The 24199-nt window shown below is 33.0% G+C and overlaps 1 protein-coding gene across 1 annotated transcript; it reads left to right on the top strand.

Annotated features, from left to right (window-relative positions):
* The first annotated feature begins 2763 nt into the window (after positions 1-2763).
* Positions 2764-23610, top strand: LOC143245604 (cholecystokinin receptor-like). Its single transcript, XM_076491960.1, has 4 exons — positions 2764-3223; positions 11952-12152; positions 21669-21867; positions 23169-23610. Exons 1-4 carry the CDS (start codon positions 2821-2823, stop codon positions 23608-23610), a joined length of 1245 nt encoding a protein of 414 aa, XP_076348075.1. The 5' UTR covers positions 2764-2820.
* The last annotated feature ends 589 nt before the right edge of the window (positions 23611-24199 follow it).

Genomic DNA, 24199 nt, shown 5'->3' with positions numbered 1-24199 from the left:
TCTTTATAGGTAAAGAAAAGCCGAGGACTAGATAACTAAAAACAACTATAAAGCAATGTTATATTGAAAGCTTAGTAATGCCACGAGTTTAATACATGTGTTAATTAATGTCAAATAACATTGATTTAGTAATATGCTTTACAGAAAATACAGTCTTTCTAGAAATAAACTAATACATTTATACAACAGTCTACATTGAAGCGACGATTAAGGACGAACACGTTTTAGTAATGATGCGTTCTGCGCGAAATATATATAAATAAATTCTCATTTGGAAAACCTAACTGGAAACTTAGGTTCAAGCTGTCCTCGTAAATAATTTAAGGCCTTAAATACCTAGCTTCGTACCCTTTAGCTTGATACATTCTGTTTTAAACAACGTATTTGAATTATACAGTACTATTATAAGCTATAATAAATTACTATTGTGGCTGTATTCGCAACGTTAGGCAAGTTTCCGCCAGTATCTCCTGACTACTGTTTATCCTAAATGTTGGTGAGAAATATTCATTTGATATATTAAAGAAGTGGAATTAGTAGCACCGTGAATGTTCTAATAACAGGCATAATGTAAGGATCATTAGATGTAAGGTAGAAACGAGTTATTAGCGTGTAACACTTGAAAGGGTTCGTATATTAATTGGTACTTAGAATGTTTTAGCTTTAGTCACTACATTTCCTATTGTAATAAAGTTACGTTACTCCAGTATACTCAAGCTGCACACTCGTCCTTCAGTGGGTCAGCGATAAGTTTATGGACTTACAACGCTAAAACCTCGGGATTGTTACTCCATGATAGACGCAGCAGATAGTTTAGTAAGGTTTTACTCTAAAACAAAGAAGTTACATGTTTTTTACTGAAATTTTGATTTAATGTTACCGACTTTGTTACTAAATTTGGGCTTTGATCAATAAAAGATCTGACGCACAGGAGCATAGATCGTTAACAAGCAAAACGACTTTTATCTACGACACATAACTCTCAAAGGAAAGATCCATCTGGGAAATAGTCAGGACACTTAGAATGGAAGAACAAAACAGATGATTTTTTCTACAATTCTCGTGTTTTCCAAACAGTCTGATGTATTCCAAAAGATCGATCAGAAGTTTCGAGAGACTATATAACAACTTTCAGATTGTGGGCGGGTAAGACAACAACTTAACCGTGTAGGTACCACGGGAATCTAATGGTACAGAAACTGTTATTCATTATTTTCTAGACGTCTCTGTGGAGTAAAGAATGTACGTTTAGTTCAGGTTGGATATGTTTGTGCACTGGTAGAATAAAGCCTTCAAGGCGTAAGAATCATTACGAAAAGCGGTTGTCATGTTTTTTCTAACTTCCGACAAACAAACCATGGATCAATCTGTAACTTGACGAGAAAGAGCTCTCGCTGTTAAGATTACCTAAAAGCCGGTTTTTTTTGGTTTACTGGCTGTTGGACATGAGTTTACTTACTCATTTATAGTAGTAAGAGGGAAGAAAGTAAGTCCTTCTAGTCAAAACATAAAACACAAGGAAAGAGGAACGGTAATGCATTGGGGCTTGGATCGTAAAGCTTGAGGCCCTAATGGTGCACCCATCTTTCATTAAGAATGATAAAATAGCTTTGATTAGCTGTTTAATAATGAATTAGTATAAATGTAGGAAAGTAAAGATTTAATGTTAATAAGTTTAGCGACTATCTCGATCATAGCTCTTGCACAAGCAACTGGTGTAGTATATTTTACGAATATGGAAGTTAATGTTTAAACATGCGCATTATTGAAATCCTTCTGGAAGAAAGTCACAAGGCAGTGCCATTTCAAGTGAGTTAAAATACTACTAAATGAATGTCACAGTGCAGTGCCACTTCATGTTGGATAAAATATTTCTGAATGAACGTTACAATGCAATGCCGTGTTATGTTGGTTAAGATACGACTGAATGAATGTTACAATGCAGTGCCACATCATGTGGGTTAACATGCTTCTGAGTTTCTGAGTATAAATAGTTTATGCTTTAGATATATATTTGAACCTTTGTAATAAACCTAATTTCCTTGACCTACATTAGTTAATGATATAAAAGACCAAATCACTACAGAATTTGTTAACTTAAGTGTTTCGATATGGTTTGAATGAGTAATGAAGAAAACTTTATTTAAAATATACGACGTTTCAACGTTTCATCCTCGGATACTTTTTTTCGTTTAAATACTCAATGAAATTTCTTTACACGGTCAAAAGTCAAGCGAATACTAAGTGCACATGGACTCCAACTGATGACGAGAAATCCCACTTGTAGAGAAAATTGTATGTTTAAAAACGGCTGGTATGGGTGCTTTCTCTACCCATACCAGCCGTTTTTATATTTTTAATTCATAAAAAAGACATTACTTTTTATGGAACTCATTTAATATGTTAAGATGGTTTTTCAAAGTTTTTTTAAGGTTCAGTAATAAGTAATATTATTTTACGTTTTTAATGGTTAACATTACTCTTATTGTTTTAACAAATTTATTTATATTGTTACGAAGTTATTGGAATTATTTTTGTTAAGAAAATATCAATATGAAACAATAAAAATTATAATATTAAACAAACATTATGTTACGTAGTCTAATGAGAGATTTCTTTCCTATTCAACGTAGCCTACCATTTGACTCGAAGAGGTAGACGGTATAACAACTAGAAATCTCATAAGCCTGTTTATGAAGTTAAGGAGCTTATTGTGTTTGTACGAAAAAACACTTCACTTTAATACATTTGGTGCTAAACCAGCTTCACAGGACTGTCTCTGTATCACTAGTTTGAGAAAATAGTTTTCTTTAGATAATTATGGCCAACTATTCGGATAGTTGGAAATGGACAAATTATACCTACTATTATGATTTCCTCAACTTCTCAGTCTGGGAAGTTCAGTTTTATGAATATTCAAACTTGACATCGGAACGTCCTGCATATTCGAGCGACAGTTCAACAGGAACTTTGGAAGAGAAAATTCGCCTGATCCTTCCTTATACCTTCATTCTACTGCTGGCGGTAGTGGGCAATGTCCTTGTTATTGTGACCCTGGCAGTCAACAAGAGAATGAGAACCGTAACTAATGTCTTCTTGCTGAACCTGTCTGTAAGCGATTTGCTTCTGGGAGTTTTCTGCATGCCTTTTACGCTTGTCGGTGTTCTAATGCGAGAATTCATTTTTGGAGACGTCATGTGCCGACTCATCCCATATCTTCAAGGTAAATCATTTATTTATTTATGAATTAAAATAAGGTCAAACACAGAAATTAAAATAATTTAGACATTTTAGTGTGGTTTTATTCATTTAATTTCACAAACAAACTAAAGAAGTGCCCAATGAAATACTTGCTTAAATATAAAAGTTAAAGTTGTCTATACTAATTAATGTTTTATATTTAAGGCCCGGGGTGGTCAGGTGGTTAAGGCACTCGACTCGCCCTCTGAGGGTTGCGGGTTCGAATCCCCGTTGCACCAAAGATACTTGCCTTTTCAGCCGTGGGGGAACGTTATAATGTGTCGTTCAATCTCACTATTCGTTGGTAAGAGAGTAGCCCAAGAATTAGCTGTGAGTGGTGATGATTAGCTGCCTTCCATCTCGTCTTACACTGCTAAATTATGTACAGTTAGCTTTGCGCGAAATTCAAAGGATATTTTTCTGTGTGCTGGTGTAGAACGCGCTTTTTAAAACATTTCTTGAATATTGTTTACAGTATATATTAAATTTTAAACAATTATGAGGATAATTTACGGATGATATATTAGCATTTTTAACATTTAAAATACTCAACTCAGTACCTTAGTGTCGCCTTTGTCTAGAAATCACTAAAATGTTTTGTTTCTTTGTAGTTCAACGCCGAATTACATAATGTTTTATTTGTACCCTGCAACACTGTAACTATTGAAACTCGAATTTTAGCATTATAAGGCATCAGACTTGCCGGTGAGACAACCGTGTGAAGAACCATGAGGGTATAGATGTGTATACAAGTTTGTATAACTAAAATTACATGTAACTGTTTGTTTGTTACTATGCACAAAGCTATAGAAAAACCTATATGTGCCTTTCCTGTCACGGGTATCGAAACCTGGTTTCTAGCGAAGTAACTCCGCAGACATACCACTGTGCCAATGGAGAGAATAGAGGTAAATAAAATAGTGAAAACAATATTGTCAAAGTTGGTATATATGTATATGCACGCACGCACACATACACACACAAAGATAGAGAGAGAAATTGCAATTGTATTTAAAACTCGTAATTTATACTGTAAAAATCATTTTGATTCAGGCATGGAAAATTCTAAACAAAGTAACTTTCTCTTAACTCTAAAAATCTGTACCTAGAAACGTTTTAAATAAGCCGAAGTCACGAGATTTTACCATTGATTATTTCCATTTCGCTGTAGGTTATGACTGCTCCCTCGATACCCTAAGCTAAGAATCGTACAGTAGACTTTCCGTAACAAATATTTTACAAAATGTATGCCAATACATACATACTAGCAGCATCGTATTTTATTTAAATGTTCTTTCTAAATTAACCCCCAAGGGCAGAGCAGTATGTCTGCGGAGTTACACAGTTAGAAACTAGATTTCGATACCCGTGATGGGAAGGGTACAGATAGCTTATTGCGTAGTTTAACTACAAACAACCAAATATTTCTAAAATGTCTGAGATGGACAAACAAGAAGTAATCGTTGAGTTGAAAATGTGATTTAAGTTAATTATCTAATTAATACATTACTTACCATAACCCACCCACAACCCCAGTGGTAGAGCGGTATGCCTGAGGACTTACAACACCAGAAACCGGATTTCGATACTCGTGATGGGCAAAACTCAAATAATCCATTACGTTACTGAATGCATAATAAACAAACAAACCTTTACTAAAGAAAGGTAACTGTTGGATTGAAAGTGTGATTTACGATAATTATCCAGTGGTTTACTTTCTAAAACAAAGTAATTCTTGGGTTGAAAATGTGATTTAGAATAATTATATAATAGCTTATTTGCTAAAGAATAGGGCGTTTGATTCAATGTGAACGAAGCACCCTCTGTTATGAAATTTTTCGTACGGTTGCTATCTTGACGGCTCTTCGTAATTACAACCATTCACCTTGACAACGCCCATGAGACGGACTCTGCAAGCTTGTTGATAGCTTTGACACAAAATTCCTTCTTTGTACCTCGAAACTGTTGTTCTAGTTGCCCGAGATATCAGTTTCTGTTCCCTTTAGAAAAGTTGTTCATGTATAAACGTAGTTAGAAAAAGTGGCTTAACACAAGGTGCTTCTGCTGTCTAAAATACGAGTCTTTGTCGTCCTGATAAACGTTGTTTCCGTACACCAGTAGTTAAGAAAAAACCTTAAAAGAAGACGCTTTTGCTGTCTTTGTTCTCCTGAAGAAAAAACAGTTCTTCTATACTTTCAATTAAATGACTTAACAAAGTGTTCATTACATAGCATAATCGTTACATTCTATTTGTCAAATAAAAAACTGTAGATATTCAGAAAAGAATCCATATGTCTGGCGGTTCATTTCTCTATAGTTTTTTTTTTATATCAATAGTCGAAGTATCATACATACGATGCTCTTGTACTAATTATACGGACATTTAGAAAACATAAAATATGATTCCGTTCATTTGCTCTACTTAATAACCTACTCTCACTTACGCGAGGTCCCGACATGGCCAGGTGGTTAAGGCACTCGACTTGTAATCTAAAAGTCACCGGTTCGAATTCCCGTTACATCAAACATGCTCACCCTTTCCGCCGTGTGGGTTTTATAATGTGCGATCAATCCCACTATTCTTTGATAAAAGAGTAGCCAAAGAGTTGGCGGTGGGTCGTGAAGACTATCTGCCTTCCCCCTAGTCTTACACTACTAAATTAGGGATGGCTAGTGCAGATAGCCCTGGAGTAGCTTTGTGCGAATTTCAAAACAAACCAACCTACTAAATTAGGGACGACTAGTGCAGATAGCCCTCGTGTAGCTTTGCGAGAAATTCAAAACAAACCAAATACACATTTCATACATTTTTCGTTTAATTTAGCAGCTAATATACACTGAATTGTGTATTTTATTATTGGCTCATGACACAAATTTATTTAAAAAATAAAACCGACGTTTCATAGTGCACAGTAGATACGTAAAATGAGATTGCCCCAGTATCAAAATTTTTACTTAATAATTTTATTAAATTAAAAGACAAATGAGATAAAGTACTGTGAGAAGGAAGACAATCTTATACACTTCTCGCTTCTCTATTTCACTGGGTCATCAATAGAAGTGCAATATTTCATACGAGTTAAGACTTATATAATATCTTATTGACGGTGTCGGAGGTATTACCGACTAATAAAATAATGTCAAGAAAATCACTTTTTGACATTCCACTAGTTTCAACAGGGGAAAAACCTTATTTTAATACAAACTGCAAACTCTATTGATAACAATGTTTATGAGTCTGCTGTCATAATCAAATGTACTAATTTATAAAATAAAGATGAACGCCTACAAGGAAATGTTAATAGATGGCGCGATCTTCTTAAATTGTATCTGAATTTATCTAAATTTAACCATGTGATTTTTTTTAAAATTTGTATTCATATTTTATCTCAGGTGAAATACTGCACTCCTGATGATGACGTAATAAGACGTCGGAACACTGTGCACAACTGTTTCCAGCTAACATTGTTTTATCTTATACAGTATATACAGTAAAATTATTCAGTAAAACCATTGTTAACGTATTATGAGACTAAGAACAGCCTGATTTTAAATATTTATTTTGTTCGTTTAAACGATGACTTTATTTCTTTAATACATCTGTGTAAAAACTTACATGAGTGTCGCCCTAATCCTTATTAGTGGCCTATGTTTGGACAACTGAGACAACATTTATATAATAAAGGCACGCCTTTCTTCTTATGTTATTCCCTAACTTTACGTGTTTCATGAAAAAAAAAAACAGAACTGAAAGTACTTCCGTTTATCAATGTTTCTGTCTTGTACAATTTTAGAGTCATCTGATTGGAAACTTGATAATTATCAGTGAAAGTGGTTTAGGAAAGCTGAACTACTTGAAACAAAACTGTTGCCACTTCCAGAGGCCTGGAGCAAGCTGTCAGCACGCTTCAGCTGTGATAAGTCAGAGTTCAAAACTGGTGCTACTTCCAGAGGCCTGGAGCTAGCTATAAGCACGCTTCAGCTGTGATAAGTCAGAGTTCAAAACTGTTGCCACTTCCCGAGGCCTGGAGCTAGCTATCAGCACGCTTCAGCTGTGATAAGTCAGAGTTCAAAACTGTTGCCACTTCCAGAGGCCTGGAGCTAGCTATCAGCAGGCTTCAGCTGTGATAAGTTAGAGTTCAAAAAGTACTAGAAGAAATAATTTCAAGTAACCGTATTTTTTGTTGTTATTTTGTAATGAATTAGAAAAATACAAGGAAATTTTTTTCTCTCGGTGAAATGCCTCGGAGAGGTTCAGCGATAAGTAAGGAGGCTTAATCGCTAAAAATTGGGCTTCGATACCTATCCTGGGCACAGTACAGATAGACCCTTGTGTAGGCTTACACTGAGAAATAAATAACAAACAAAATTCGATAATGACAATAAAGAGATACTTTGTCTGATGTTGCTCATATTTTTCAACAATATTTTTTTACGTCAATGTATATATGGCGTGAAAAAAAAGGCAGGGAGGTATTACCGACTAATAGAACAATGCCAAGAAAATCACTTTTTGACATGATTATAAAAACTGATTTCTAAAAATCTGTTGTTTAATTTGCAGCATTCATGTTTAAAGTGAATACATTTAACTTTATTTGTTTAATTTTTAACAGGTAGTTTCAGTGATCACTGAAAAATAGTAATTAATTAATTCTGACGATATATTCACATTGTACCTAACCACCTCATTATTTATCGTTACTGGTATCGAATTAAAGACTTTACATCAAATCCTACAAACCGTATTCTATATTTACTTACTTTGATCAGCCATTACGTGAAGTTTAATTTATTTATGGATTCTCTACAAAATTTGTTTGAAATATTTGAAATACCGAATACTTGTTGTCTTGTAATTCTGCGTGAAATGACAAGCAATCAGGTACATATGACACTGTGACTCCTATCAACAGCTCTGTGTTTCCACTGCTGACTGTAGAGGATATTCTATGTTTCGTATTTACCACATTATACAATATTCATCTTTATTAAGCTACTTTGTTATCTGATAATATTATTTTTACTTTTACAAATTGTTTATGAAACGATACGTAGGCTACCTCTTCTTTAAACACTCATTTTTTCTTTCGACTATTGTTGATACCTGAGCAATCAGTTCAGCCTCCGAACAGATTGTAGACTTTTTTTCCTAAATACTCATTTTCTCAAAGCCAAGAAACAAATATCGGAGCCATTATTGCTCCACAAATCTACTAATTGTGTATTCTTTAGAAAGATCTTGTTTGAGCCAACATTGTTTTATACCGGAGTGATAATCCACAAGGAATAGTTTGGACAGCTTGCAATAACCTTCATTACCTGTTCAAATTCATAGCTAGCTCCACTTCAGCTCCACAAACTACCTCATTATTACTATGTGTGTTTTACCCTGTATAATCACACTTACCACTGTATGTGTCAGAAAAACAGAAGTATTGCCTTTTGTCTTCTTCACATTTCTTTATCAAGAACTACATTATCATATAGACATTCACAGTCGATCTTTTCCGAACTACATCTGTTTAACGTTATTCTGGGTGCTTTGGAGACATTGTTTTGAAACTTCCATTGTCACAAACGACTTGAATCAAATACCGTATTGGATATAATCCTCTCCTCTTCTGATATTGAAATGTTGACAAGAATCGTCCACCTTTTCCTCTTCACCTTGCTGCTGGAACTCGCACATACAACCACATGCTCTTTTCGTGCAGCTGGTATTTGTTTTATATACTTCTCTTCAATACACTGATTCCAACCTCTCCGTATCAGAAGATATTTGTGATTTAATTTATGCTCCTGCATCCGCCGGATTTTCAGTTAGTTTTTACACATTCTAACTGTTCGTCAGAGTCCACCTAAACCTACTTTATCATGTGTGGTTATTTTCTTGATGCACTGATTTCATGTTTTCCTTCGAGAACGTCAGTATATCAAGATGTCTGGAACTAACTGCTCGTAATGACGGGTAACATGAACCTAACTGTATAGCTTTTCTTATCCCTCTCGAGATAAGCATCAATTTAAATGCTAACTAGTGAACTAAACTTTCCTAATTATTTGTTTATTACATCACTTCTACTTCCTCGTTAGAAAAAGTCAATGTCTGCTATTTTTAGAGCAATTTTTAAATAATAATTTTCACTCTTTTCACACAGATATCACCCTGGATATTTCCCATCTTACCAACGCTCACCTTTCAGAATTTATTCCACTATTTTCACACAGATATCACCCTGGATATTTCCCATCTTACCAACGCTCACCTTTCAGAATTTATTCCACTATTTTCACACAGATATCACCCTGGATACTTCCCATCTTACCACAGATATCACCCTGGATACTTCCCATCTTACCAACGCTCACCTTTCAGAATTTATTCCAATTTTTTTTCCGTAATATGAATTATGCTGTTGTTTTTAACAACCTCTATTTCTGTATAATATCCATGCTTTACATAACCAAGGAAATACAGAACCTACATCAAACACACTTATATACTCCCAACTGCAGAATGTTTCTCACGAGATCTATCTACTACTATTTACCCCATAGTGGCACAGCGATAATTCGTACGTCCACAGTTTCCTATATGTGATTACTTCTTTTGTATCTCTTATCCCACTGGCTCAAGGGTAACTCTGAAGGCTTATAACACTAAAATCTTGATAGTAATGGATACAACGCGGATAGTTCATTGTGCAGATTTGTGCTTAACAATAAAACAAACAAATTTTCCTCGTCGTATAGAAGAAGCAACCCTCTGCTGCTTATCATTTTTAACACTGAGACCGAAACGAAATGAAACTGAAAAAAGTATCTAATTACCTCTTGTAAGTGGTACTGATAAACCGTGAATTCGGCGAAACTTTACTCTGAAGGGAGTAGCGTATCGAGGAATATGTTGGGTTTTTACGTTATTCACGGATTCTTTTTTTTCTCATCACTAAAAATACACGTGTTGAGGAAATAAATAAAAATTCACAAATACGTTTAATTTTATATTTTATACGAAACGATAATAACATTATTAATTGAAAATAAGTTATTGTTGTACTTCTCCATTTGAGAAAGGTTTTCCTAAAGTTGGCTTTCATAGAGAAACATAGGTATTGACGTTTGGGTTGTAATTAACTTCCACCACTATATCTTAACCTCTTTACATAATTATCCTCTAACATTTGAAAAATATAAAATAAGGAATATAAAATAAAACTGTAATAATTCTTTGATGTTACCTTGATATATTCTTGTACTTTTGAAATTATTACTAAGTCCAACGTTAATGGCAAGCTTTAAAATATTGTTGTTGTCTTTTTTAAATTTCGCGCAAAGCTACTCGAGGGCTATCTGCGCTAGCCGTCCCTAATTTAGCAGTGTAAGACTAGAGGGAAGGCAGCTAGTCATCACCACCCACCGCCAACTCTTTGGCTACTCTTTTATCAAAGAATAGTGGGATTGACCAACACATAACGCCGCCACGGCTGAAAGGGCGAGCATGTTTGGTGCGACCGGGATTGGAACCCGGATTACGAGCCGAACGCCTTAATACACTTGGCCATGCTGGGCCCTTAAAATATTGTATTTTAATAATTGTTGAAGAAAAAAGAATTTAGTTGAAAGTCCAGTTTCTTTGATTAAATTAAAGTACAAGTATTAACTTTCAACTATTACAGACACTTTGAATGAGTTGATCAGTGCATTTAACTATATGGTGTATCGCATTTTCAAGTTACATATTTAGTAAATAAGCCTACATTTTGAACCGAAAATTTTTTCGGTTTCTTAGGTACTTAAAAGACAACATAATCCAGGGAAAAGTCTATCCAATAAACTAATTTAGAAATCTTTGTTTTGCCAACAACATAAGCAATATGTCTGTCTTCTGAGTTATAATTGGACAGCATCTTACTGCTTCTTATCCAATTAGACTAATTTAGAAAATTTTACTTCACCTACAACCTAAGCAATCTGTCTTCTGAGTTATAGTTGGACAGCATCTTACTACTGCTTATCCAATAAACTAACTAACAAAACTTTATTTTACCTAGAACCTAAGAAATTTGTCTGTCTTCTGAGTTATAATTGGACAGCGTCTTACTAATTCTTACATGATTTCAACTTGTCCAGAAATTGGGATATCACTTGTAGATCAACACCAATTTTGACAGAAAAAATAAGAATGGAAATTATCCTATTTTAATAAACTCGGCAAATTAGCTGGATAAACCAAATTAGCTGGATAAACCATTATTTTAAATGTTTTTTTTTAAAAAGAGCTCAAATCATCTTTGCCATTCAATTCAACAGAGTTCACGAACCAAAATTCAGTTAGACATACGTTAATGACTGGGTTAGTATTTAAACCGTATTTACCAATTGTATTCCTGACAAGGACAAGAGTGTGGTGCATGAAAGAAAGTGAAACTTATTCAGAACTGTAGTTAATTGTTAAAAGAAGACCGTAATTAAATCTTTAAGTCAGTGGAAAAGTAGTTAATTAAAATTTTGGCTTAGTTACTACAATATCAAAAATAACTTAATCTGAGAAAGAAAACATCTTTCAACCCATATACTTCTAATAGATATTTTTTCTTTAAATTATAAAAGTAAGAGTTATATAGCGATTGTTCTAGTGATTTTCATGGTCCATTGAAAAATTTGCTTTAAAAACACTGTACTGATTCGTTCACTTCTCTTCCCAGCTGTTTCGGTCAGTGTGAGTGCTTGGACTTTAGTTTCGATGTCGGTGGAACGCTATTATGCCATCTGCCATCCATTAAAATCTCGAGAATGGCAGACTCTGTCTCATGCTTACCGGATGATCGGAGCTGTCTGGGTGGGATCGATTTTGTGCATGCTTCCCATAGCTGTCCTTAGTGAGCTACAGCCGCTCCGTGGGATTGGTAAACGATTTTACTTCCTTTTTTTGTAATTTTTCAAGAATTTTAATTACTTCAAAGATGTAAGGTCCACTATATTTTCTATCCTTTCTACTTTTACAATCCAAACACTTCGCTCGAGCAATTAAACTAATATTCATGTTGTTGTTTTTTCAAAACAAAACAATATGGAAAGACACACACACACATATATATATATACTGAATTGTAATTTCGATGAATAAAACAAATAAACTTGTTTACCTGGTTCACTGGTTTTTCCAAAAAATTAACCTACTTGGCTTATAACTAACATGATAATGACCGAAGTTTCAGAACATATTTTACTAGCACCTACCTAACACAACGAATCAAAGGGTGTTTGTTTTACTAATAATTACTTGCACAACATTTTAGGGATTATCTCTTTACTAATGTCTACTGACATATTCAAAACTATAGTTTTTACTAACATATACTGAAACAGCACATCTCGTACTAAAAGTACTAAGAGACAACATACACATAATATATATTTTACTAATAACACTAACACAATATATCAAGGCCCCCCAGTAGCACAACGATATTTCTGCGGACTAACATTGCTAGAAAACGGGTTTCGATTCCTGTGGTGAGCAGAACACAGATAGACCATTGTGAAGCTTTGTGCTTAATTCAGAAGAAATAAACCAACAATATATCAAAGAGTATCTCTTCATTAAGACCTACTGACGTAACACATTACATATCTTCCTTTTAACAACACCTAATTATAGAGCATATCACAGAATATCTTTTTATTATAATTTAATGGTAGAACATACAACAACACATCTTTTTATCAACACTTGCTACATTAATAATACCGAGACTGGAATTTTCCTTAAGTATTATCATATAAGTGTAAGATTGATCATGTTGGCTTTGCTTTAAATATTAGGGCTAAGTTCTGCCTTAAATATCACTAGATATACGATTTATCGTGTTTCGGACTCCCCTCGGACCTAATTGTACTTAAATCCAACACTTAATTTTTATGTATTCTGTAAGAAAGTTATACAATGTTATTTCTTGATTATTACTCTCATTAAATGTATTTATAATGTTTAATCTATCTAATTTTAATATTTTTCATTTTATCATTATGTTTTAATAATAGAGATTATTTCATATAGTTAGCTCAATATTCAGGACTAGATATTCTATTAAGTGGCTTTATGTTCAAATAAACATTTTTTTACGAACACTATATTAGTATTCTCTTCACCTGTTCACAAGAACAAAAGAAGTTTTTTATGAAAATATGATAAGAAACCTATAAGACTCATACCAATATTCCGTTTTTTTCCCCAGTATCCATACGTGTTGTGTATCTATTGTTACTTTCTTTTGAAATAAAAATATCTTTGTGTTTCCAGATGTTGAATTGTATGAGCAATATGTATTACAAAGAATGATACTGAATTTTAAAACGAACCATTTTGATCGTTTTTCTTCTATTTGAATATGCACTGACTAGTTTTCCTTCATTCTCAGTAGTACATGGTACTAGTTTGGTGTTGAACGTGTAGCTATTAAACATACACACAGATATGTGTGTAGCAGCAGAAACATATTATTTGTTACCATTCTCTCTTCAATACACTCACTTTGAACTGTTTGTCTTTATTTGATATACACACACTCCTAGAAATTACTTAGAATTGGCCCGGCATGGCCAAGGGTGTTAAGGCGTTCGACTCGTAATCCGTGGGTCGCAGGTTCGAATCCCCGTCGTACCAAAACATGCTCGCCCTTTCAGCCGTAGGGGGCGTTATAATGTGACGGTCAATCCCACTATTCGTTGGTAAAAGAGTAATCCAAGAGTTGGCGGTGGGTGGTGATGACTAGCTGCCTTCCCTCTAGTCTTACACTGCTAAATTAGGGATTGCTAGCAAAGATAATACTCGAGTAGCTTTGCGCGAAATTCAAAACAAACAAACAAATTACTTAGAATTACTTTTTTAAATACACGCACTCAGACACGTTACTTAAAATTATTTTTTTTTCTTCAATACTCTCACTTTGACACATTACTTAGAGTTGTTCATTTTGTTAAATACGTTCTTTTTGATTCACTACTTAAACTTAAAATTATTATTTTCTGTTGAATACGTACACTTTTACACATGGCTTAGAAAAATGTACTCACTTTGACATATGACTCATAATTGTTTTTCTCTGTTCAATACATTCTTTTCAATTCATCGCTTAGAATTATTTTTTATGATGAATACACACACTTTCAGTTCACTTCGTTTGACACATTACTTATAATTATTTTTTGTTCAATTCACTCTCTTTAAGACTTTACTTAGAGCTGTTTTTTATGTTCAATACACTTTCTTTGACACGTTACTTAGAGGTGTTTTTTATGTTTAATACACTTTCTTTGACACGTTACCTAGAGGTGTTTTTTTTATGTTCAATAAACTCTGTTCGATTCACTACTTAGAATTATTTTCTCTGTTGAATAGAAACACTTTTATACATTACTTATAACATTTTTTTTTATTTTTAGTACACCCACGTTAACATGTTACTTAGAACCTTAGTGAATTAGCTCTGACATTTTAACATAGACCTAATAGTCTTAGTGCATGATAGTTGCTGTATCTTTGTAATATTTAATTGTAGAAAAAACTGGATTTTCTAAGCATGACGTATGTTTTATGTCTATACAGTAAATTAAAATTTCAGAGCATTATTTAAATAAATAAAGAAAAAATTATCTGTTTTCTATATTATGACCATACCGCCTCAAAGAGAAAAACTGATGTTTTTAGAGATGCTTTCGAGATTCAGAAAAAAACGTATTAACGTAAACGAGTGGGTAGCGTTACACGAGAATTATGTTTACATGTGTTTTTTTTTCAGATTTACTGATTTTTTTCTTGTAATCCTCATGCATTGAAATTCACATTTTAGCATGATTTGTTTTGTTTTCTTTCACGAACAACCCTCACGTAAATTTTAAAGTTGCTAATATTGTGTAATGATATTATTACATACGTGTGTGTTTGTACTTCAAAGGTATTGCACATCACAGTTGTTAATTAAATTCAAACATCACAGATCATTATTAATTTACAGCGAAATAGTAAAGATAAAAGTAAACGTAAGGGGATATTGTAGCGTATTTATCGGGCTGGAAACATTAACCACGTTCTTTTGGAAATTAACACACCTTTAACAAGTATATTTATTTCATTAAAATAAATAATCACTTTAATACATTACATGTTGAGATTAATTCAGTATTACCAGAAATATTTTAAATATTTTAGTACATTTTATAATCTGGTTATTACAGAGAAACTGGCAAAGACGATTTTATTTGTAACCTACAACGTCAAATAAACGATGAAATTATTTCATTTATCCACATTTTTTTCACTCTCCAACCAATTTTATTTCTTTGATTTGGCACATTGAACGAATTAAAAAAAAATAATTGTAGTTTTGAAGCTACACGGCACTTTTCATGGTCACTGATATTAAATATTTTGTGGAACCGAAACAGTGTGATTGTGCCAAACAATTACAATATTACATACTGATAACAATGTAACGTTTAACAACTACAATAGTTAATGCTGTAGTTTTGTCTGGACTCAAATGTCTGCTAGTGTGAGGTAGTGAGAATGTTTTACAAAATTTCACTACGTTAGGAAAACTTATGTTTTCAGTTGTAATTAAGTTAAACCTTATCCATTAATCCTATATTGTCTTCACAACTTAATTTGAAAGACTATCTTACCAGAAGTAGGTAACGTTGTCGTATTGGTTTTCTATTTATCTTCGAGATTCATTAGTTTTAAAAACATCTTTGAAAGCGGAGAACACAACCATGTTTTCTTCATTGTACGTCTGTTTTTTTGGGACAGAAATGTTCAAGAAGTAATATAAATTACTCAGGGTAAGTGTTTATATCCTACTACACGTGTCATTGTATTCCATAATTCTATTAACGTTTCGTTCACAAACTACTTTTAATGGCCGTTTCTTCAATCATTTGCTTCGACTTTAACAAACTGATATTTATTTGTTTAAAATGTGGAGACATAGTTCTGCTGACCGTCATGGAAAATATGTATATATTGAAAAACTTAATTCAATTTAAAACACTAAACTAATATCCCGAGAATTTTCATAAGTGTTACTTATGCTACAGTACACCGTACTCTCTGATATTATTTATACAAGAGCTATTTTTACTACTGTACTCACGGATATTATTTATACAAGAGCTATTTTTACTACTGTACTCTCAGATATTATTTATACAAGAGCTATTTTTACTACTGTACTCTCGGATATTATTTATACAAGAGCTATTTTTACTACTGTACTCTCGGATATTATTTATACAAGAGCTATTTTTACTACTGTACTCTCGGATATTATTTATACAAGAGCTATTTTTACTACTGTACTCTCAGATATTATTTATACAAGAGCTATTTTTACTACTGTACTCTCGGATATTATTTATACAAGAGCTATTTTTACTACTGTACTCACGGATATTATTTATACAAGAGCTATTTTTACTACTGTACTCTCGGATATTATTTATACAAGAGCTATTTTTACTACTGTACTCTCAGATATTATTTATACAAGAGCTATTTTTACTACTGTACTCGGATATTATTTATACAAGAGCTATTTTTACTACTGTTCTCTCGGATATTATTTATACAAGAGCTATTTTTACTACTGTACTCTCCGATATTATTTATACAAGAGCTATTTTTACTACTGTACTCTCGGATATTATTTATATAAGAGCTATTTTTACTACCGTACTCTCTGATATTATTTGTACAAAAGCTATTTACACCACCGTACACCGTACTCACTGATATTATTTGCACAATAGACCATAATTTTCCCCCAGTGGTACAGCGGTATGTCTGCAGCTCACACCGCTAAAATCCGGGTTTCGATACTCGTGGTGGGCAGAGCACTGATAGTCCATTGTGTAGCTTTGTGCTTAATTCCAAACAAACGAACGAACTGTATTTTCTTACAATATACAATAGCTATTTCTACAACCGTACACCATAATTTCTGATATTATTTCTTTCCCATTCATTTACACAATATTGCACTACTTACCAGAATAATCTTATGTTGCACCAAGTTCAAAAAATGAAAACAGTTTATCTTCATAAGATCAGTCAACTGAAGAGACAGAATGAATGTATTTGATCTTATTGACGTTGTTTTCTTAATGCAAAGGTACAAATAGGCTGTTTGCGCTTTGTCCACAGCAGGAAATCGAGCTTCCGACTTTAGCTATGTTAGTGCCAAGTCGATTACAAGTAATTGTAACTGCCACAGAGCCGAACTATTAATGTTTTAAAATAAACGACTTCCTTTATCATTACTATCACTTTATTTAATAATATTCTTAAATTTAGAGATTTCTTTTCAATAGACGTTTTATTAAGCTGTTTTATTCATTGTAGGAAAATTTTGTTTTAACTTTAAAGAAGTAGATATCTACAGAAAGTTCTAACAGTTGTAGTAAACGAGAGAAAGTTAGTGTGTAATTAACTAAGATCTTGTTAGATGAGATGTTTTATGACCTTTAGATTAACACCACTAATCATTTTAAATTAAAGTTTTTCCTATTCATAACAGCGTACTTGGTAAACTGTTTTGTTTTTTTTTAAATCCACCTTATTAGAGGTCCCACTCCGGTACAGCAGTAAGTCTACGGACTTACAACGCTAAAATCAGAGATTCGATTCCCCTCGGTGGACTCAGCGTATAGCCCGATGCGGCTATGCTATAAGAAGACACACACATACACATCTTCAGTGGTACTAAATTAAAGATCTTTTAACGTGAGACCAAAATTTATTACAACGTATAACAAGAAAAAAAATATTACATATTGGCTAAATGTGGCATAATTTATACAGAAGTTGTTTTGGTTCGGTTTGTTTTGAATTTCGCGCAAAGCTACTCGAGGGCTATCTGCGCTAGCCTTCCCTAATTTAGTAGTGTAATACTAGAGGGAAAGCAGTTAGTCACTACCACCCACCGCCAGCTCTTGGGCTACTCTTTTACCAAAGAAAAGTGGGATTGAGCGTCACTTATAACTCCTTCACGGCTGAAAGGGCGAGCATGTTTGATGCGACGGGGATTTGAACCCGCGATTCTCAGATTACGAGTCGAGCACCTTAACCTCCTGGCCAAGTCGGGCATTATTCGACAGTAATGATATTATGATATTTTGATACGTTAGCGTAACTATCGTGTATTCTTCTTCTCAGCGCCTAACGTGATTCATAACTTCTCAATCAAAAACTAATATCAGCTGAGAAGTAATAATAATAAATATTACAAATATTGTTATTCTGCATTCCTCTTTTATAATTACCTCACAGTCACTCAGTGACACACTGGTTCGTCTGCAGACTTCTAACCCTAGAAGTCTAACTAAGTCTTCTAACTTTTGATACCCGTGATGGGCACGGCGCAAATTGCCCATTGTAAAATATTATCGATTGAATTAATATTTTATGAGATGATGGCCGTGACTTAAATTCTAAGTCTGTTTGTATTCGCTAATATTAAGTGAATTTAAATCTGAACACTTTATATTGGCTCGGCATGATCAGATGGTTAAGGCACTCTACTCGTAATCTGAGGGTCGCGGGTTCGAATCCCCATTATACCAAACATTCTCGCCCTTACAGCCGTGGAAGCGTTATAATGCGACGGTTAATTCCAGTATGCGATGATAGAAGAGTAGTCCAAGAGATGACCAGTTACCTTTCCTCTAATCTTACACTGCTAAATTAGGGGCGGCTATCGCAGATTGTCCTCGTGTAGCATTGTGCGAAAATTCAAAACAAAAAACAAGACTCAGTATACTAATTAATATTCATCTTTTTACTAAAAACATAATGCCTCGCAGCGAATACTTACTTATTTCATAAATATTTAGTCTCCCGCTAAGATAGCGGTAAGTCTACAGATTTTCAACGTTCGATTCCCCTCAGTATACACAGCAGATTACCTGATGTAGATTTGCTATAAGAAAAACAAACACACAAAAAGCACATAAATATTTAATATTTTCTTTTAAGAAAGAACTGATACACAGAATGCTAATAGCTTAACCCAAAATTACTTTCATAAGTCTTTTTAATTAATAAGTAACCAATGATTTACGTTGTATTCTGATGAACTTTCCTAATAGGAATTTAACTGTTTTAAATAAATAAAAATAAAATAAAACGTTACTAAACATTTCTTACTAACTAATATGTTTTGTATCTTTATTGTAGCTACGTGTAAATATACATATATTGCAACGTTTTTTTCTAACATTTCTTATGTATTAAGACCAATTTAATTTATCTTCATCTATAATAACCAACAACTTAGTTGATGAACATCTTTCAGGCTGTACTCTGTTCATACTGTTGATGTTGTATCTCCAGTTTTGTTCCCTTCATTTTACGGTTCCTCTTTACAGATATTTAAATTGACAGTTGTTTTATTTATTTGGTTTCCTGGCTTTTTATATGCTCAGCCATGGAAAGACGATTATTTGTTACGCTAGATAACTTTATACACTGTAATGATAATATACATAGCAAGTAGCTAGAAGATACAGTTCGTGATGATTTACTATAGCTATTGACTACTTGATCGCATTAGTTCGAGATATAAAATGTTAAGCTGCAGCAGGAAATTGTCACGCAGATTTGTTTGAGAATATAGTGAGAATTTAAAGTTTCTGCGTAATAGAATTATCTAAATATAATGCATATCAATGGAAAATATAAGCCAAGACAAAGACACAACCCCCCAATAAGGTCGAATAAAATTTTACTCGTAGAAAAGCAGCCTTTTCAAATAAAACATACATCGCTTTAAATAAACCTTCAAATATTTTAAAGTAATTATTCTATGAATGTGATTAATAAAACATTGTGTGTATTGATTTTTATTTACTCCTTCACTTGGTACATGACCTAGGAGTTAGCTCCCTAAAGACACCGTGTGTATAGTGTACAAATCATTGAGTATGCATATGTTACACTCATCTAATTTCATCTATTATTGACTGGTATGTTCGGATAACCCTGTGTTTAAGCATTTTAAAGGAACATCGAATTTCTGTAATGTTAACATCGCGTACACTAGGATTATGATGTATTTTAGCTTATGTTAAATATGGAAGAAACAGACTTTCCAATACTTCTAAAACTTTAGTGATGCTTTATTTAGTATTCTACAAAACGTTTGGGTGCAATATATCAAATCTTTCATGTTGTAATAATAATACAAATTACAAATGGGTAGTTTTAATCGGATTTTCTGTTCCTTGTAAGTCTAAAATGCATACTTTTTTGCGTATTTTTAAATGTATATACTTTAGTAGTCAGTGACAAAGGTTTTAAAGTTTGTTTGAACTGAATCATTGTTGTTTAAATTGCGTTTTGCCCGAACGTTCTGATATGTTTTTATGTGTTTTCTTGCAATCCTTATTATGAACCACCATCATTTTTCATTATAAATATATTTCCTTACCGTTACCATTTTCTCTAGTATTCTGAAAAGTATAAAGTAACGTCAAAGTTAAGTATATTTAAGAAGGCGATCCTGGATTGTTGATTTGAAAAGAAGGATATTATGGCTCTTTAAGTTCAATATTAAAATATGTTTTAACATTTTCTGGTAAGATAAAGCAACAGAGTTTAATACATTGTTAAAACTTTCAACTCTAAGTCATTCTATGAAAGTTAGATAAATTTAAATGTAACACAATTTTTTTTATTTCTTTAACTTTTTGTGTTATAATTTAGCTTTTAAAAGCGTTTTGCATTAGATAAATATCGATTTCAGTTTTAGTAACGGGCTATTGATGCACCGACCTGTTTTCTTTCAACGAAAATGAGGTAAATTTTTTTTTCGATATGTTGAAGAAAACATAGTACGAATCTACTTGAATGCTGTCCATCGATTATTCATGAATGGTTTGAAAAGAAACTACCAACTTATTTCCAGCTCATACTCAACGTTAATCTCACTTACACAATTGTGTTTTAAGGTGAAACTCTTTCTGTACCACATCTCCAAAAAAGATAAAAGTAGACCTAGGTTTAGAAAAAAGAAATATACTTTATGTTCTAATCCAATCAAACTTTGCTGGAAAGTGCTTTACTGAATTCTTACTAAGAGCCTAAAATTGAGAAATCTACAACATAGCTAACTATACACTTACAATTATAAAATTATCTTTTATAGGTACGTGGGTTAATTGGATTGTATATTGGCTCAATCTTTAAGCCATTTTTGGTGTACTGTCTTCAAGTAGACATTAAGATGTGATGCCTCTTGATTTAATAATGTCTTATTCATTTCGGTCCAATATTGGACAATGCACTTACCTGAAATAATAATAACAACCATAGAAACTTTAGTGTCTTTCTTCTACAATTTAATAAATAGAACTTGATTTTCCAGACAGATTCAAATGTCGAGAAAATTGGCCAAGCAAAGCAACAGAGAAGCTTTTCAACATTTTTCTGGACGCTCTCCTGCTGGTCACTCCATTACTAATTATGGTAATAACCTATTTGCTTATCACCATCACCCTTTGGCGAGCTATGCGCCCTCTTCGTTATAGGACAGAAGGTAAAACGAACCGTTTTTTACTACAACTGTTGTTTTGCAGAAAAGTGGAATTATATTTTGTTGTTGTAGCCTTACCCTATAACAGTGCGAATAATACTGGCTCACCTTAGAATATTCCACAATGTTGTGAGTAGAAAAACCTCTATTTTGTGTTTTGTTCGTTTTTTACTACCAGTTTTGTTCCCACAGTGATTCATCAAAATAAAAGGTTTAGCGTTTATAAGTTACGTAAGTTACGACCTGTCTTCCTGTTTATCATTAGTCTTATTTGTAAGGTAATTCGTCGAAAGAAAATGGTTTGAAGTTGATGAGTTCTGTAAGCTACGACGTTCTGTTTAATCTCGTTTATCATCAGTCTTGTTTCTTATTAAAAAAAAACAAAGGGCTTAGTGTGTATAAATTGTTAGCGATAGGTTTTATTTTTGCTTTCTTGACATAATAAGAAAGTTTTTGTAGTAACTCAACAAAGTTTGAAGGGAAAAAAAGACTTTTTTTTGCAAGGGATAACTTTAAAATTAAGCATTTTTCAAGCATTGCGTCCTATTACTTTTCGTTCAAGTGAAGTGATATATATATATAAGCATAAACAATAATAAGTTTACATCTACATAATAATCCAGGCTATATAACATTCATAATAATCCAGGCTATATAACATTCATCTGTGTTCTTATTTAAATTCTGTTTTCCCACAGTTAGTTGATTTCTTCAGACTAGCTCATTATAGAAGTCTAATGTTTTTATCGAATTGTTTTTATAAATAGTTTCCTAATAGGAAGAAATACAATGACCTTAGAGTTGTCTGTTTCTGCTATAAAAGCTCTGCCTTTAAGTATATAGTTATCTCGGAGCTGGTTGTGTTTGTTTGTTTTTCATAAGTCTACAGAAATCTGTTTTATCTCGAAACTATTTGTGTTTTGAGACACATTTTTTTTCAAATAATTTATATGGTAACAATCTTAAGATCTTTTACAGTCTAAATAAGAAACTGTATCTTAACATAAAACATGTTCCTTAACTAGAAAGGTATTAACCACTGGTGATATCAAGACTAAGTTGATTATTTTCAGTTATTAAACTGTTCTGAAGTCTTGGTGTGTTTTTTATTATTATAGAAGCTAAGTATTTTCTACAACTTAACAAGTCTATATAAAAATTTAATTTATTTATTAAAAAAAGGGTTTATTTTGTGTGTATTAATAAAATTGTTTCTCAGTTCTGTATTTTTTTACCTAAAAAACATTAAAAAGGAATAGCCCTTCAAGATGTTAGAAACGTCCAACAACCATTAACAACAAGCTGCACAACTGTTTGTGGAAATCTACATAGAACCAGTAACAATACTTTCAGAGTTCGTCAGGACCTAGGTGAAAGAGACTTTTACGCCATACACAGTGTGAATAATCACAAGAAAGCTCTAGCTCAAAAGAAGCGAGTGATAAAGATGCTTTTTGTTGTTGTATTGGAATTCTTTATTTGTTGGACTCCAATACATGTCATCAATACAGTTAGCTTTTTTAACCCCACAGCAGTTTACGGAGGTCTTGGCTATCACGGCATTTCTTTTTTTCAGTTACTAGCCTATACATCATCTTGTTGTAATCCAATCACTTACTGCTTCATGAATTCAAATTTTCGTAAAAGCTTCCTAAACATTTTTGGTTGTAAATGTACGGGATGGCACGTACAGTTTTCTGGCAGTATATCTGGTACTTTCAGAACACCAGTTAACCACACGGGAGTGTCCAATCGAGTTCTTTCAACAATCTAGATGCTTTGAAAAAGCTTCTGAAATATTAAACAAAGCAGGTACTTATTTTTCACTTTAACAACACTAATAACCTTTTTATTTAAACACTATAGTAAAAATGTAGTTGTCTTGTGCAAGAATGCTCTGAACACTATTAGAATATAAAAAAAATTAGACAGTCCTGCCCCTGGAGACAGTATTGGCTTAAACATAAAATAGTTTTATGAAAACTTTCTTGACCTTAAAAGAAAAGAACATCACAGAATGAAACTGAATCAGATAGCGATAACTGGTAAAGTCATATATATATGTATATCAATACATGTAATAACTTAAACACCCGACAACGCACCCGTGATTATACTTGTAAAACGTGTTAAGGCTTGTGTGCTGTAAGATTTCGCTTCACCGTATGAGTTATGTGCGGATAGAAGAAGGTTGTAAGTTTTCATTTTAAAATGTCAATATATAACTTGTAAAAGGTGAAACAGAATGCTTCTAATCGTTGTCATGTTGCACATTTTTTTCCATGTTCGTGTAAGTAGAAAATTCTTTGCACTAAGTTTTCAGAGAATTAGACTACAAACTCAAAGTTTACGCATTTATAGAT

This window comes from Tachypleus tridentatus, chromosome 2 (genome assembly GCF_004210375.1).
Source record: "Tachypleus tridentatus isolate NWPU-2018 chromosome 2, ASM421037v1, whole genome shotgun sequence".
Classification (NCBI taxonomy): domain Eukaryota; kingdom Metazoa; phylum Arthropoda; class Merostomata; order Xiphosura; family Limulidae; genus Tachypleus; species Tachypleus tridentatus.
This window is presented reverse-complemented; position numbering and strand designations above follow the sequence as displayed.